At 40.3% G+C, this 14,473-nt stretch overlaps 2 protein-coding genes across 3 annotated transcripts in view; both read right to left on the bottom strand.

Moving 5' to 3' along the window:
* LOC136434892 (TBC1 domain family member 30-like) overlaps positions 1 to 9,703 on the bottom strand; it is a 31,106-nt gene extending 21,403 nt beyond the window's left edge. The window contains exons 1-2 of the mRNA XM_066427994.1: positions 9,212 to 9,703; positions 6,729 to 6,893 (exon numbers count right to left, since the gene is read on the bottom strand). Coding sequence (XP_066284091.1) covers positions 6,729 to 6,893; positions 9,212 to 9,659 — 613 coding nt within the window. The 5' untranslated portion in view covers positions 9,660 to 9,703. The remainder of the gene's footprint in view (positions 1 to 6,728; positions 6,894 to 9,211) is intronic.
* A 441-nt stretch (positions 9,704 to 10,144) lies between these two features.
* Positions 10,145 to 14,377, bottom strand: LOC136434895 (MICOS complex subunit Mic19-like). 2 transcript variants are annotated; one of them, XM_066427999.1, is made up of 8 exons: positions 14,204 to 14,377; positions 13,661 to 13,718; positions 13,188 to 13,264; positions 12,927 to 13,001; positions 12,583 to 12,653; positions 11,933 to 12,068; positions 11,460 to 11,496; positions 10,145 to 10,924 (listed from the first exon to the last, which is right to left on the bottom strand). In XM_066427999.1, the coding sequence occupies exons 1-7, from the start codon at positions 14,267 to 14,269 to the stop codon at positions 11,461 to 11,463; spliced, it is 519 nt and encodes a 172-aa protein (XP_066284096.1). In that variant the 5' UTR covers positions 14,270 to 14,377; the 3' UTR covers positions 10,145 to 10,924; position 11,460. The 2 variants fall into 2 exon arrangements, with proteins under 2 accessions (XP_066284096.1, XP_066284097.1); XM_066428000.1 differs by lacking the exon at positions 11,460 to 11,496 and having other exon boundaries at positions 14,204 to 14,376.
* Positions 14,378 to 14,473: the final 96 nt, after the last annotated feature.

Below are 14,473 nucleotides of genomic sequence, written 5' to 3'. Positions count from 1 at the left end.
CCTACGCACATAAATTATAACGGTACGCGTTTGTACATGAACGTACGGCGACAACCCGGCAATGAAATGTCAATAGAAATGAGCTATTCGCTCCGAGGTGAAACAGTCAACCCATCAGTGGCACTGAAGTGGTTTTAAAGGCTTACTGTTGTGCTTTCTGAGGTTTCGAACCATTCAAAAGTCAAGGATGGATGGTCTGTTTCATATCAGTCTATGACAACTATCATCTGACCATTCCCGGTAAATAGCGAAATGAGAAAGCCAATACTTCGGAAAAATACAAATAGTGAAACGTAATCTATACCAACCTTTAAATGTTAAATGTTGCAAACATAAGAGGCAACCACAAATAACGACAGTCACACAGCTCTTTGTAATGTGAAAACTTGACTGTGTGATCAGAAACGTGTGGCAACGAATTCGATTGCGACATCATTGCAGACGACCCTAACGTAGAGAAGCAGCGACGCCTAGTGGTTGATACCTTCATGCCACGGCAATGGTGTTGGTCTTTCGAAGCGCGGCCTCGTGTTTTGGAAGCGTTTCCAAGGAAACTGAAGTGCCAATTATTCGATAAGAACAAAAATGTTCTGGAGAGGATTCCTAGATCTGTTCCATCTGTACCTGTTCTTTGCCGATGCTGTTGTGGTGCCCAGTGCAGTCTTCTACTATCTGCGGCTGTATTCAACTTTGACAGTTGAGTGGGAAGAGACAGAGAAGCGAGGTGCCACCTGGTAAGATGTTTCTGAACTGCAGCGTCAGTGTTGAAAATTACTCGGACATTTTCTGGCCTACAGGGTTTTGGATTTACTGCAACATCAAGGTCCAACTCACGCAAGGCTAAAAGATATTGGGCGATATTTTACTTCATCTATCATTTTGCAACTTTTACTCCGAGAGCAATGCTTTCCAACATGATGTCCGTATCCCGTAGGTGCACGTGAGAGCCATGACGTAATCGATGATCCAAAATATGTTGTAGCCAGTTTACAGTTACCTCCGCTATGCACCATTTAATTCCACGGTCCGTCGACATTGCATACGAATACTTTACACGCCCAGATTGTTACGGTATAGTTCACACGCCCAACATTGTCTTTGTGGGGTACCGTCATTCTAGAACACCTCTCGTTTCTCTGGTGACGTGAAGTCACAAAATACAAACCACTTGTATGAGCCTGTACGGACTAGCGTAGACAAAGGTTCTGTTGTTTCAGCACAAGTCTCACCGTCCACTTGGACAAACTGTGAAAACGTGCGAGGATTATCCACTTGCTCCCGCTCTTTGTGTAAAGGTATGAGAGACACGAAATTCTAAATACATGTATTTCCAAAACATCGCCATGACGAAATTCTATTCATTGAACCAATTGCAAACACCATGTACCAACTATCAAACAAAATTGTATGTTATCTGTATTAATTCCATGGTAAATAAGAAAAAGTGCGTGCCGATGCGGAAGGCCAAGCACGCCAAAGTTAACACCGGCGGTGGTCGTGACTTTGTATGCCAAGTCGAGTAAGCCGATCGTTACGTTTGGTGATACGGCCGGGCGCACGCCGTTGCACTTGGGTCTCAGGTATTTTCTTTACATAGGAAACTGTCTATGTGGCCTTCAAGCCACACAACGATACCTCATACCGTGCTAGATGCACTGTCAGTTTCACACCGCAGTGTTTTCTGTACTTTCACTTGATTGATAACTTTTGTCAACATCAGCTGAATAGCAAGGTTCTTGGTTCTTGTTGGTTGCCTCCCTGACCCAAAATGACAACTATTTGAGTCACAGTTGATTGACACAAAGAGAGTAGAAATCCAAGCACCACATCAAACGACAGTCCGTTTGTTGCTGTTTTGCTGTTGTGCATGCATGAGATTGCGATCACGAAGTTGCATGCGTTTGTGTCGTAAGGTAACACCTACTCAAGCAACTGGATAAATTTTGGTAACGGTCTAACGTTTCAGACAGCATCCTCTGTCTTTCGTCAGTGACTGGCGTTTGCATCAATGTAAGGCACACTTAGGGGAGTGCGAGTGCATACCACATTAAAACATTGCGTATTAGCTTTTACATTGCTTGCGAAAAACAAGGATGTTATAAGGAGATAACCCCCTTGCAGTCTCCATATAATCTCATTGTGAAAAGTAATAAAAAGACCATACGGCATCAAAAACAAATACATTCCGGTGTCGGGAAGTCCAAGGAGACATTCTTTACATGCTACATAGTAAAATTGAACTTCAACAGCACGTGCAGCATACAACTCGGATACAAGCGTTGTCCATCAGCACAGCAGGTCATTGCTGTGTCCATTTAGAGAGAGAAAACATTCACAAGTTTTGTGACCCATAACGTCAACCCTGGCAGGCATACTTGTTGGGCCATTATTTATAGATGCGTGTCACCTATCCGTCATGAAAAGCTGCTTAGCAACCCAGTTATTCACCAAAACATGTTTGAACTTTTATGCACTATTCAAAGCACAACGTTCCAACCAGCTTCGACGATGAGCTCTATCATCACTGAGTCGAAGATCCTTGTACATGTTCGTAACAAATAGTGTAGGAGGTGCTGTTCGTATAGTTCAAAGGAAGCCTGCCCTTGCATGAGTACACGATCTTACAGTTCACCAGTGTGTTGTCTTTCCTTTCATCCGGTGCTTACTTAACGTCCGGTACGCATGGGGGATAGGGGTGTTTTGAATACTGGGAAGTGGTTACCACTTCTAACGGGTCAAAGCACGCAATAGGGGCAGAACTGGCACCATCGTTGATGTGAATACTCATGTTGACGCTAGCTACCTTCGTATCGCATCTCTAGGTGTAAGCTGCCGTTCAACGGGACAAAAGCTGACCTTGATGAACCTCATTTACTTTCATTGAAACATTCCTGAAAAGCTAATCATTTGGAAATATTGAATATAACACGCTTTGTTGCATGTCAAGCGTATTCTGCACGTTACAGGTTGTAGACACATACTAGTACATGTTGGCTGGTAAAGAGTGGTGTTTACAAATCGTCAAAGATGTTGCTTTTTCGGACCAACATGTTCATCCTTTGTAGAATACGTCCTAATTCCTAGATCCCCAACGGCCTGTATATTTGGACAGTGTCCCAAACTTTGGAGCAGAAGTAGGCGTGAGAGAAGGCGGACGTTCCCCCAGCTGTGATGACGTTGTCCTATCTGTGTTAGCTACCTGGTGCCATCCTGTTGGCGTTATCACTCCATGCGATCCGTTGTATATATATATAAGATGATGTACATATCGCTACTTCTTATAGCATCAACCTTAAATCAACATGACAAACCGGAGATATAAACACACTGTCTACGATTAGAAATCGTAAAGTACTCCAATGTCCAGATCACGCGTACGCTGCAACAACACATTAGGAACGTTTGCTATACTAACATCACACACTTACTTGCACCGATGGTCAATACTTTAAGTTTAAGATAAGGGCAACAAAACTCGATGTAAAAGTATCAGGCCAACTGCGTTCGTTGCAAATTTCCACATTATTCGTTGATTAACAGAAAAAGAAATATGTTTGTACTAGTTAACAATGAAGGCTCGCGCAAAAAAAAATCTAGAATACACGTAACAGACGTTTAACAGCATAAACATCTACATTTCCGCTCCTGTTACCAACCGATAAGAGGGTACGGAAAGCGGCCATTAACGGATAGGTTTGCGTCCTTGCCCTGTTCACCCCGTCTTTCACTGCTATTTTTCTTGGACCACAGGTGACTAATACTTTGTTTCTTGAAAAACCTGTTCGGCCAAACGATGGCGTCTTCAGCTTTTTGATGAAAGAACATTGGAAAGCTGCCAAGCGTCCTTCATAACATTTTAGTCCGTGGAGCCTAAGGCAGTTCAATTATAGTAAGGCAGACAGTGTGTGAACACATATACAATGGACACATCGGATGTAAACAATGAAGTAGTTCACAGTTCACACCGCATTTAAATCAAGCCCATCAAAATATACACAACTAGGGACACACCCTACTATAGTACACATAAAGTACTTTAGTACACATAAAGTTCGACCTCATATTCATACCATTATCATTAGTACATCTACATGTACATGTAATAGTGTAGACTACTAGACTTACTTGCCAACAATCATTTTGAGTGTAAAGGTTTGGCTACCACAACCCATGAGCCAAGTTTGTAAATCAAAGTCATGTACATGACGTAGTGATTTACGCGTGTGATTTTAGCCCCTGCAGCAGAAAGCACAATCCAGGATATCCTACATAAAATTCAACCTCAATATCTATGTCATTCATAGAGATTAGACATTGCAAGTCTTCAGCAAATATCATGGTTTTAACAGCATGGTTTTTTAACCATCTTTGGCAGCGTTGACACTTGTGCAGGCTTCTGACAGATGGAATAGAAAAAGGCTGTCTGTACCATGAAGGCTGCAACATGTGTGTACAATATATGTGTGCATAATGTACATTAACACAAGGCAATCCTGTTTTTATGAAAATACATATCCGCCACTAATACCTGTTTTCAGATGAAAAAGTCAAGTGTCTGCTAGACATATAATCAAACATGTGTCAAAAAGTCCATACATCATATTGATAGCTGATACAAGTAAACGGCATCAAATGTCAGTATCAACATAGTATCCTGTACAAACAGGATCTTGGCATAAAATACAAAGAACTGCACTTCCTCTTCTTGGTATTCATGCCTTCAACAGCGATGATGCTACTTAGATCAGTCTCCAGTCAAAACCCAGGACTGAAAATACTGGGTGCATGTGCTCCAAAATTGGAGCTGTGCACCAAATTTATTTTTTACTGTGGTTGCACCAGTGCACCTACATATTTTTGTTGGCTATGGGGTAAAGGTACTATTGTACACTAGTATACAAAAAATCTTCAAATTCAAGTATCAGGAAAAACAATTAAACCTTTGTGGTACTTTGTTCGATGTACTACTTGTTTGAAATTTTTATGTGAGCTCAAGAATAACAGATTGTAGGGTTTGTAATTGCATTTTGCTGACATTTTACTTTATTCTATGTTGTGCACCAAAAATTATTTCTGTGCACCTAGATGTTCAGGTTAGGTGCACCTGTGCATGAATTTTGAGCCCTGAAACCTGTGTTTCCAAGTGTGGCCATTTAACTTTTGCCGCATCATCTATTTACCAACATTCTCTTGCAATGTTAATAAATTTAATCATTGATAATGTACACAATGATATTATGGAGACAGATAATATTGGCATTTCCCCTCCAGTGATTGTGCTAAAGAGCTGTAATCTGCAATGTTGTGACAAAGGCTCCACCATTTTAAGCCTTAAGGACTCAGTAAGCCTTAATTATATGTCTTAATTACAGGATACATGGTAATACATGTAATTGGAAAATAGCACAGAGCAGAAAGTTCTAGCAGAACATTTAACTCACAACTGAGTGCTTGTCTCAGACCCCCTCCTTGAGAGCAATGATATAGTCACACTTACATTAACTGGGGCAAACATAAATGTCAATGTAGCTAAGCACCTACCTTGGCCTGGGGCTTGAAAACTAACTACCTTGCATGACCTAAGCGTGCTGGGTGACACACAACAGATATGTATACATTGGATCAATGTGTAGTCTTGTAAGTCAAACCATGTCACACATCAAGTAAAACACTGTCTGCTTCAAAACTTTGAAAAAAACTTAGATGTGTGCAAGATAAGAGCTTCAGAGCTTGAGAAACATTAACAGACAATCTGGCTGTAATCCAGGTCCATGTCTGGAGTTTGCAAACCTTTTGACATTGCATCATGTTGGTGCATTGTACTGGTTTACCTGGCTTGAGTTAAATACCTGTGGCGTGTGTGTGGCTGCTTGTCTGTGCCATTTAAAAGGCACTAATAATGACACATAAATATCAGTTACTAAGTGCATGTTTCCAAATGTATTTACACTCAGGACTGCCAGTGCTTATGGTAGTGCAGTTGAGAAATCCACACTGCTGAAACATAAGCCATGAAATCCACTAATGCTGGTCCCTAAGTCATGGAGCATTTTCTAGGATCATGGTACTTTTAACAGTTGCTATGTGGTGTGTGAATGGAGAAACATGTATCAGCCACAGAACCTTTCAGCACATAGCACTTTAACCCAATGCGTGGTATGGTGGAGATTCCTATACTAGTTAACTGTGGACTGGCACCCAAAAATTGCATCTCCTCTTTCTTGAGCCAGCCTAAGATACTTCTTGGTGTCCTCCCTGAAAACTTCCTCCAGAAACCAATTGCTTGTCACTAAAATCCTGTTATACACCCCAAAATCACTAGGAAGCTAATCCCCTTCACCTGATGCCCATCCCCTTTCTTTAGATGTTGTGATTACGGCTTGTACATTCAGGGCCAGCCCTTTGTGTATCCTTGTTTATACACAATGTAGCTTGAGCTCCATTCTTGTGCAGCTTATGCCTGCCATGTCACTACAAGAATGTATCTCAAGCTTTCCCTGTTGGGCCATTCTGTAGGTAAAAACCTGTGTTACAGAGGTCGATGAAGGTTAGACATCCAGGTATAAGATACGCAGGGTAACAGCTACTCAAGCAACTGGACCAACATGATCTTCAAAGTTGATCTGTAGTTGCTTGAGTAACTGTTACCTTGCTGTGTTACAGAGATTCATCACTCTGAAGCCACACACAAGAAACTTTTCTTTAATCATTTCATCATTGTTACTTACTTCTCTTTTCAGACACAGCCTGCAGGATGGCCGTCAGGATGTCGCAGTTCTTCTGCAGTTTGCTCTTCCTGCGGTCCCGTCTCTTCAGCTGACGGACCAGCTTCTGGGAGATCACGTTGGTCCGTCTGCGCTGCTCCTCAACCATCTGACGCAGCTCCTTCACTTCTGGAGTAGGAAAGGGGGTTGTACAGTTTTAGAGCTTTTTATGGTGCCCCAAGTTGAGTTGCATTATTCAGTTGTTGAGTAGATATCATACTGAATATGTGTCAGACCTTATGAAGGTAAGTATGTTTGAATGTTCTAAAAAAAATTCTAGAAATATTTGTTTGTTCTTTTTCAATTCCCTCAAAACCTGGAAAAGATGTGATATTCCTAGATAATGCCAGCATGGATATTGGATATCAGATATCCATAAGGGTTAAGACTTTAAAAAGTGAAAGTAAAAAGTGCATGTTGTTCAAACTGATTATGAGCAGTATTTTAAGCCAACTCCTAGGCCTTACAACAACTGTGCATGAGTAAATCTACAGGATGTTTACTTAGCAGGTAAGTCTGTTGAAAGACCTATGAATCCTGCTCAGTGCTCACCCAAAAAAAGTGGTTTCAATTCTCAGCCTACCATTGACTTTTACATGGTTACCCTCCAAGCGTAATATAGCCTAATTGCACATGGTCATAAAACATGTACATGACTGGTGCAATTAGAGAGTCTGTATTTGTCATTGGTAAACCCGAACTGCAGACAAACTTTGCTTTGGATGAATAATGAAATACTTTAGGCAACAACTTTATTTTGTTATGATGGCTGAGACTTTTGCTTTCAGAACCAAAAATTGTTTTGATGCCTCCACTTTTGTTCCTTTTGATGTAACCTTATTAAGACTGGATTTATGACTTACAAAACATAAAAGACTGGCATAACGTACAAGAATTATATATGATAATCATATTAATATGCTCATTTTTCATATTTGTTCTGATTTCCTTTAATAAAGCAATCTTGAGGATAATTTGCATACTTTTTCCTTTTAATGAGACAGAATTTTAATCATTACTTATTCTGCGCACACAAATATTTCATAATGTAAACAATGATATACTTAACCATTAGCAAACTGAGGTAGCCATTTGGCACCCAAATCTCTTGGTTACAGAGAGGGAGAGGGAGAAGGTTAAAGTCTGTTGGAATTTTGCTCCCAGTGCCAAAGGCAGTTATACCCCCCATGAACAGGATATTATGCTAGGTGGGTACTTCATATGATGTTACATGACCTTTTAGTTAGGCCATAATAAATATTTGCCTATTACAAACACCAGTATCATGTTTATATTTGACTCAATGGCATCTAGGGAGTGTCCGTCCAATGTCACATGGCGTGGTTTTATCTATGATTTCCTCCATACACAGAATATCACACACAGTGTTACAATTATAGTTGGGCTATATGTAGTTAAACTCATGTATATGTGGTACAAGGTATTTAACCTTTAACAGTCTACTGTATTAGTGTACCAGTCTTAAGGCAGTACCATATGGTACTTAAGGGTGCTTAAGGGCAAGCAAAATATCTGAGTTCACAGATCATCAATTTTGGGCTTCATTTAGAAATTAGAATTCCCAGATGTATTGGCAACAAAGAGGACAAAGTAGCAATTAAGAAAATGTGGTTGATAGGTGTCATTTTGATGCACTTAAGATTTTTAAGTTGTTTACTGAAAGTGTTTCCAGTTACAGAGACTGCGCATATTTGCAAAACAACATTTTGTCTAACTGTTTTGGAACGTTTTTTGATTTATTAAGCGTGACAGACAGTTACGTAAATGCTACATTTACGAAATAGATCATATCTAACAACAACGCGACCCGGATTGATATTAATCACACCCAATTAAATTGTGCAGCCAAGCATAAAGCTGTGATTTCAAACGATCCTGGCTCTGGATTCACGTTATCAGACTTCAAAATATGAAACACTGGTTGGTAAGCCGTCTGTTTGTCGATGGTTAACACAATGATATAATTTCTTAAGCGTGGTTGTTACAATATTTGCGGTTGATTAAAAAGTGGTCGAAATTTAGGACAAACACAGCGTCGTGAGGACTGTTTAACTTTCACTCTACAGGTGTCGGCGTATTCCGTAACGGCAAACACAGACGCCCGGGCGGTTCTGTCTGATTGAATCTAGAACGATTAATGATGTTTCAAACTAGTTTGTAAGGATTTGGAAATGACAAATGCTGTTCGATTCATGTCATTAATTTAACGTAGTAGCTGGCCATAGGACTAGCCTCGTATCGGAATTTGTGGTCGATTTTAGTCAGATAAGTTTTGCAAGTTGCCGATCTTTTTAACAAAACATGACAACATAGAATGGTTGTTGTAAAACCAAGATGACCTACTAGTAACCTATTATATTTTGATGTGTAAGAGAGGGTGCAAGGTGTTGAAACACGTTTCTAGTCCACGTAGTAGCGTTACTAACCCTTCTCTCGTAGGCAGGCACTCTGCACCCGTGACGTGTACGTTAGGTGGGAGGGCTCCAACTCCTGTTCGGAGCGTGTCCCGGCACAGTGCACCTCTGACGTGGACGAGTACTCTGTGTAGGTGTCGCTGTCCAGGCTGTCCCGTCCCAACCCGTACGGGATCCGGTCGTACAGTTCGCACAGTAGCCCGTCGATCAGGGACGGGCGATCCTGGTCTAGCAACCCCAGCCCTCCCCCTCTGTCGTCACTCTCCTCCCGCAGAAGCCATTCCCCGAAGTTACTCCGGACCGTGCTCAGGCTCCAATCGGAGCCCGAGCTGTTGTTGTAGGACCGCGCACTCTCCCTCCTCCGCAGCGGCAACTCCTGCAGACCTTCCTCCAAGTCGCTGTCCTCGTCTTCTTCCATGTCTGTTGTTGGGAACTCGGAGGAGTTTGGAGGGTCCGCCATCTTGCCATGCTGGCCACCTGTTTACCTAATCAGCATAATTTATGCAAACTTGTTCCGGCACAGCTGGGGGCACGTCTTTTGTGACGAAATAAAAGAACACACGGATAATCGATTTGTGGGCTTCGCGATTACGCACTTGTCGAGTCATGTTTCCATAAACATACAAGTGACGTTCAGACGAACCGTCTTTGAAAACTGGGTGTCTAGTCGAGCATCTGTTGCTACACATCGATCACCAACGCGACGCAGGTAACAAGCTATTAACTCCTTATTGTTGAGTTTACTCAAGGAACTATTAAGTTTTCATTACTTCAGATATAAAATCCGACAGTGTGTTAATGATTTTGCTTTGCTTAGTTTGTTAGGCCGTGTCGACCATTTCCCCATCAATAACTTTTGTGCACTCTGAACTTTTGCATCCAACTTTTATCATGCAGATTTTTTAACTGAAGCATCCATGAAATAAAAGTCAGACAACAGTAACGTTATTCCCAAGGGTCTTTTTTATTGACCAGACATCACATTAAGTTAATTTATCACATAAACAATAAGGTTACAGCTGTCAACGGCCGCAAAGAAAACCTGAGCACTTACATATTGATCTTTGACATACATAAAGTTGAAGCATCCAGTATTCATAGATCGTTTTCAAACATTTCATTAGACATGAAATGTTATACTTAATATAGGTACAGAAAAATGGTATGCCCTTACTTCCATGGCATATACATGTATTACAGAGGAATTTACATTTTGACAAGTGCATTGGAAGACATAAACTTTGAAACATAAATCTTTAAGTTACACTTGTTTCACAGATTTGAACATAAATCTGTAGATTTACAGCAATGAGCTTCCATAACATATGATCGTTGACACTCTATCAACATAATGCCCGGGATTGGACGGTAAAGCACCCATTTCTGTCATTGATCAGAAATGAAAAGAAATGCTTCTGCACAGCTAGGCACCTAGCAACTTAAGAATGAACTGCAACTGAACTAGACAATGTTTTTTGCACTCATTCCATGTCCAATTCAACACATGAGAGCAGACTTAAATGGCTTCAGGACTTTTTGTACACAAGTATGCACATGCAGGTTCTTATACTAAGTGAAAAAAATGTTACTACTTTTCTTCATTTCTGGCTACCATAGAATACTAAGTATTGTATCATAAAAGATTTTGTTTTCCACTCTTCAGATGGTACAGGTGAAATGCTGTCAGTGTTCCAGCTATGACGATGCCTTCAGTTGTAGCATACTCTGTGGAGAAAGAAAATAAATCTGATCAGCACCATCATAATATGAAATATTTTAAAATGAAAACATAACCTATAAAATTACTTGTAAGTAGGCAATTTTTACATACAAGTAAGTGGCTAAAATAGTTTATACATCTGAATTTAAACTTACATGTAGTTTAAGAGTATCAAATCATACAGAGTAATTATGGCATACACATGTACATCAGAAATATAAGTGAAGTCAATGGAGACATTCCCTAAAAAACTTTAACTTCAAGCCCTTCGCAGATCAACTGACATGATGGTTGTGCCTAGGGCGGTATCTGATCGCCTTCGCGCCCACAACTTTCGTTCTTGATCAATGAAAACATTCTTGGCAAATGCTTTCGCAGTTGCACTACATATAATAACCAGTGGCCAAATGTGCTAGGCACTCATGCTAACATCCATGTCAGTATCAACAGTTTGAACAGTGAACCAAAAGGGATGTCAACCACATTCAACAATATTCAACAATGTGCATGTACAAGTAACCTTAACAGCTAGCTGTATACCTTATGCCTGATGACCCAGAGTACCCCTCAAGGAATGCTTGTATTGTGAATAAGGAGCCAAAATCATTAAAGATATCAATATAGTCCTCCACATCATTCACAAGTGCTTCACATCACCAGCTACACAGAGGCCAGTTATATATCTCTCACTGTCTGACAAGGGAAAGGTAGTGAACATCTGCAGTAAAGGTGGGTGAATTTCATTCATACAAGAACATGCAAAAATTGTAGTTATGGGTAAGCCTGAACTAGGAATATAAACCTTTTTTCCTAATCATCTTTCTAGTTGAAAAAGAAAACCCAACATTGACAAGGAAAAATTACACTGGAAATGACGGAATCTTTTAAATTACACCTTTGATATTTATTTTACTTACATTCACATAGACCCTCATTGAAAAAATACATTGTAGCAACAACATAACGCAAGGAACATTGAAGTTGACCAAAGTTTCTTCAACTTGTAAACCTACCAATCTTGCATTCTCCACACAGTTGGTGAAAGCTTTGGTCTGCTGTGCACAGTTCAGGGTCTGTTTGGGGTTCTCAACATAACAAGTCATGACAGCCTCCTGTAGGTCCTGGCATACTGGTTTGTAGTGCTGCTTACTGTGGGATAAATGTACAGTAGAAAAACATCAACCATGTGAGCTGGCTTTTACAAATGACTAAATATTCTTTGTATATATCCATGTTGCCTCACAGTTTTTATAAAGACAAAAGCATATAATGATCAACAAAGCTAGATCTGCATACTTGTTCAAATTCTTGGCTTAACTGTAGTAGGATGCAACATCATTCAAACCATAATTGATTTTATGAGAAGGAAAAAACTATTTTCCTTTCACAAAATCCCTTATCGTTCAATGCGGGTGCATCCATTGCATCAAATCAAGTTGCACAGCCTAATTCCAAGGTGCATGTGTGACCAAATCAGGCACAGTCACAAGCCCTGAAGAGACGTGTAGATGCCTCCCACTGACATAAAAACATTAGCTCAATGACACATTCATCATTTGTCTCACTAGCAACAAAACAACATGCATTATCTTCAGCAATGCCAATATTTCCTGATAGGTGATACATGTATATAATATCCAGTATCAAACATTAGTGAACTCACATGAACTTGGCCTCCACCTCCTCCGCTGCCTTGTGGAACTGCTCAACTGTCAGCTGGTTCAGCTGTGCATTCTGGAGGGAATATAAATGTACACAACCAATGAATACCAGTCTACAACTGACCCTTGAAGCAAAGCCGGGTCAATCTCCCAGAATGTTTATCAGGTCTTTTTGTAACCCATTTGGATATGCATTGTGCTAAGAAAGTATGCCATGTAACAGTCATTGGTATGATCTCACATCTCTCCATGACAATATTGTTTGTTCAACAGTCATTATGATACATGAGTCAGATACTACTATATGTACTGTAGTTCAAAGTACCAGTATGCACAATAATCTTACCTTTTCCTCCACTGTCTGAAGCTTGTCTTGCCAGTATCTGTCCCTCTCCTGCAGGGCTTCATGTAAAACTGCTTTCTGCAATGCAAAACAATGAAAAGTGAATCTGTTCATAGCAATCAACCAATCCAAAAAAATGCAAACCAAGGGAATCCATTTCAATGGAAAAAATTAAACAACATTTGCTGTGCATCTTGTTGTCTTAAGCTTTTTGTCTCCTTGTATAATGCTTTACTTTGCTTGCAACAAAACATCATAACAAACCTGCTCATGTGGAAGAAGTGTTTCTCTAGGTATGCCGTCCCTGGGTCTTCCAGCCTCTGACTCAGATGGTGGAGCATCTGTAAAGGAACAAGTTAGTTGAACAATTTCAACTGAGTTGCTTTGGAGTGTATATTCTGTGTATTTTAGCACATAGAGAAGAATAAAGTGTTTTCAAATATTCAGAGACACACCTCCATTCTAAATTGATAGCGATTATGTCTTTGTTTTAGTTCCCACTCACTCACTCCCTTACTCATTCATGAACTTGCTCAATCACTCATTATGTGCATTTCACCTGCATTCTCATTGTGCATATGTTTATGTTACTGACACTGGAAACTGCACTAGCTGAAAGATGGTATAAAAATGACAAAGACCTCCAGGGTGATCTTTTAAGAGGATTCATTCACTCATTTACCATACCATCATCTACTAATTCATCCTATTATCCATTCTTTCATTCATTCACTCACCAGATGATGGTTCATCCTCGGGTTCTCCCCTCATCCTCTTCACTACTGACGCTGACACCTGTACATTTACATGTAGCACCATACAATAAATAAAACAGTGCCGATTTTCAAATGTACTACCTGTATAACCATTGACATTGTACATTCGAAACGCCCCTTTTAAAATCCAATAGATCATTTCAATGTTTTCCTATCAATCTTACATGAAATACATTGGTAATGTTCAATTTTTGATGCAAATATACACTAGTACGTGACCTAGCTAGTTCTATTGTCTACAGAATTATATAGAAGCAAATTACAGTCACGCATAAAGGAAGAAATGTGACTACCACCATCTTACACAACACCTCCTTAAACCAATTCACTTTTAAAAATCCATGCTGGTGACTTATCTACTGAAGACATTACTGATTATGCATGTTATTGAAAGAACAATAACACGGCACGGGATCTATATTTGCCCCCCTCCCACCCAAATTCGTCCGGTACCATGTCTAGAGGACACAGGGTTTACATGCATAGCTGCAGAGATATACGCACCTTCACCACTCCCTCCATGTCTCCTTGCTCTAACGTTACCTTTCTGGTGCTCTGTGACCCTCCCATGGCGAACTGTAGTGCTGAAATTCAGCGTTTTTGCCTAAAAATTCTCTTTTCCACCGTGACACCGGGGAGTGATGGAGGGTGGGGTGAAAGGTGAACTTTATTTCCCGTCATGCCGCGGGAGATGGGCGTGGCGCGAAAGAGATAGTGTTCAAACATGTCAGCCAGACCGACTAAACTTGCTTGACTGAAATGATTGACGGCGTT

Source organism: Branchiostoma lanceolatum, chromosome 5 (assembly GCF_035083965.1).
Source record: "Branchiostoma lanceolatum isolate klBraLanc5 chromosome 5, klBraLanc5.hap2, whole genome shotgun sequence".
In the NCBI taxonomy this organism is placed as follows: Eukaryota; Metazoa; Chordata; class Leptocardii; order Amphioxiformes; family Branchiostomatidae; genus Branchiostoma; species Branchiostoma lanceolatum.
The sequence above is the reverse complement of the archived record's forward strand: the minus strand, read 5'-3'. Positions and strand labels throughout refer to the sequence as shown.

Bases quoted from the DNA above. Each gene is read 5' to 3' on its own strand.
- LOC136434895 (XM_066427999.1), bottom strand. From the start codon at position 14,269: ATGGGAGGGTCACAGAGCACCAGAAAGGTAACGTTAGAGCAAGGAGAC. The intron at 13,002-13,187 runs GTTTGTTATGAT...TTTGCATTGCAG, and splicing joins CACTTCTTCCACATGAGCAG to AAAGCAGTTTTACATGAAGC. The intron at 11,497-11,932 runs GTAGGTTTACAA...TCACAATACAAG, and splicing joins GTGTGGAGAATGCAAGATTG to CATTCCTTGAGGGGTACTCT.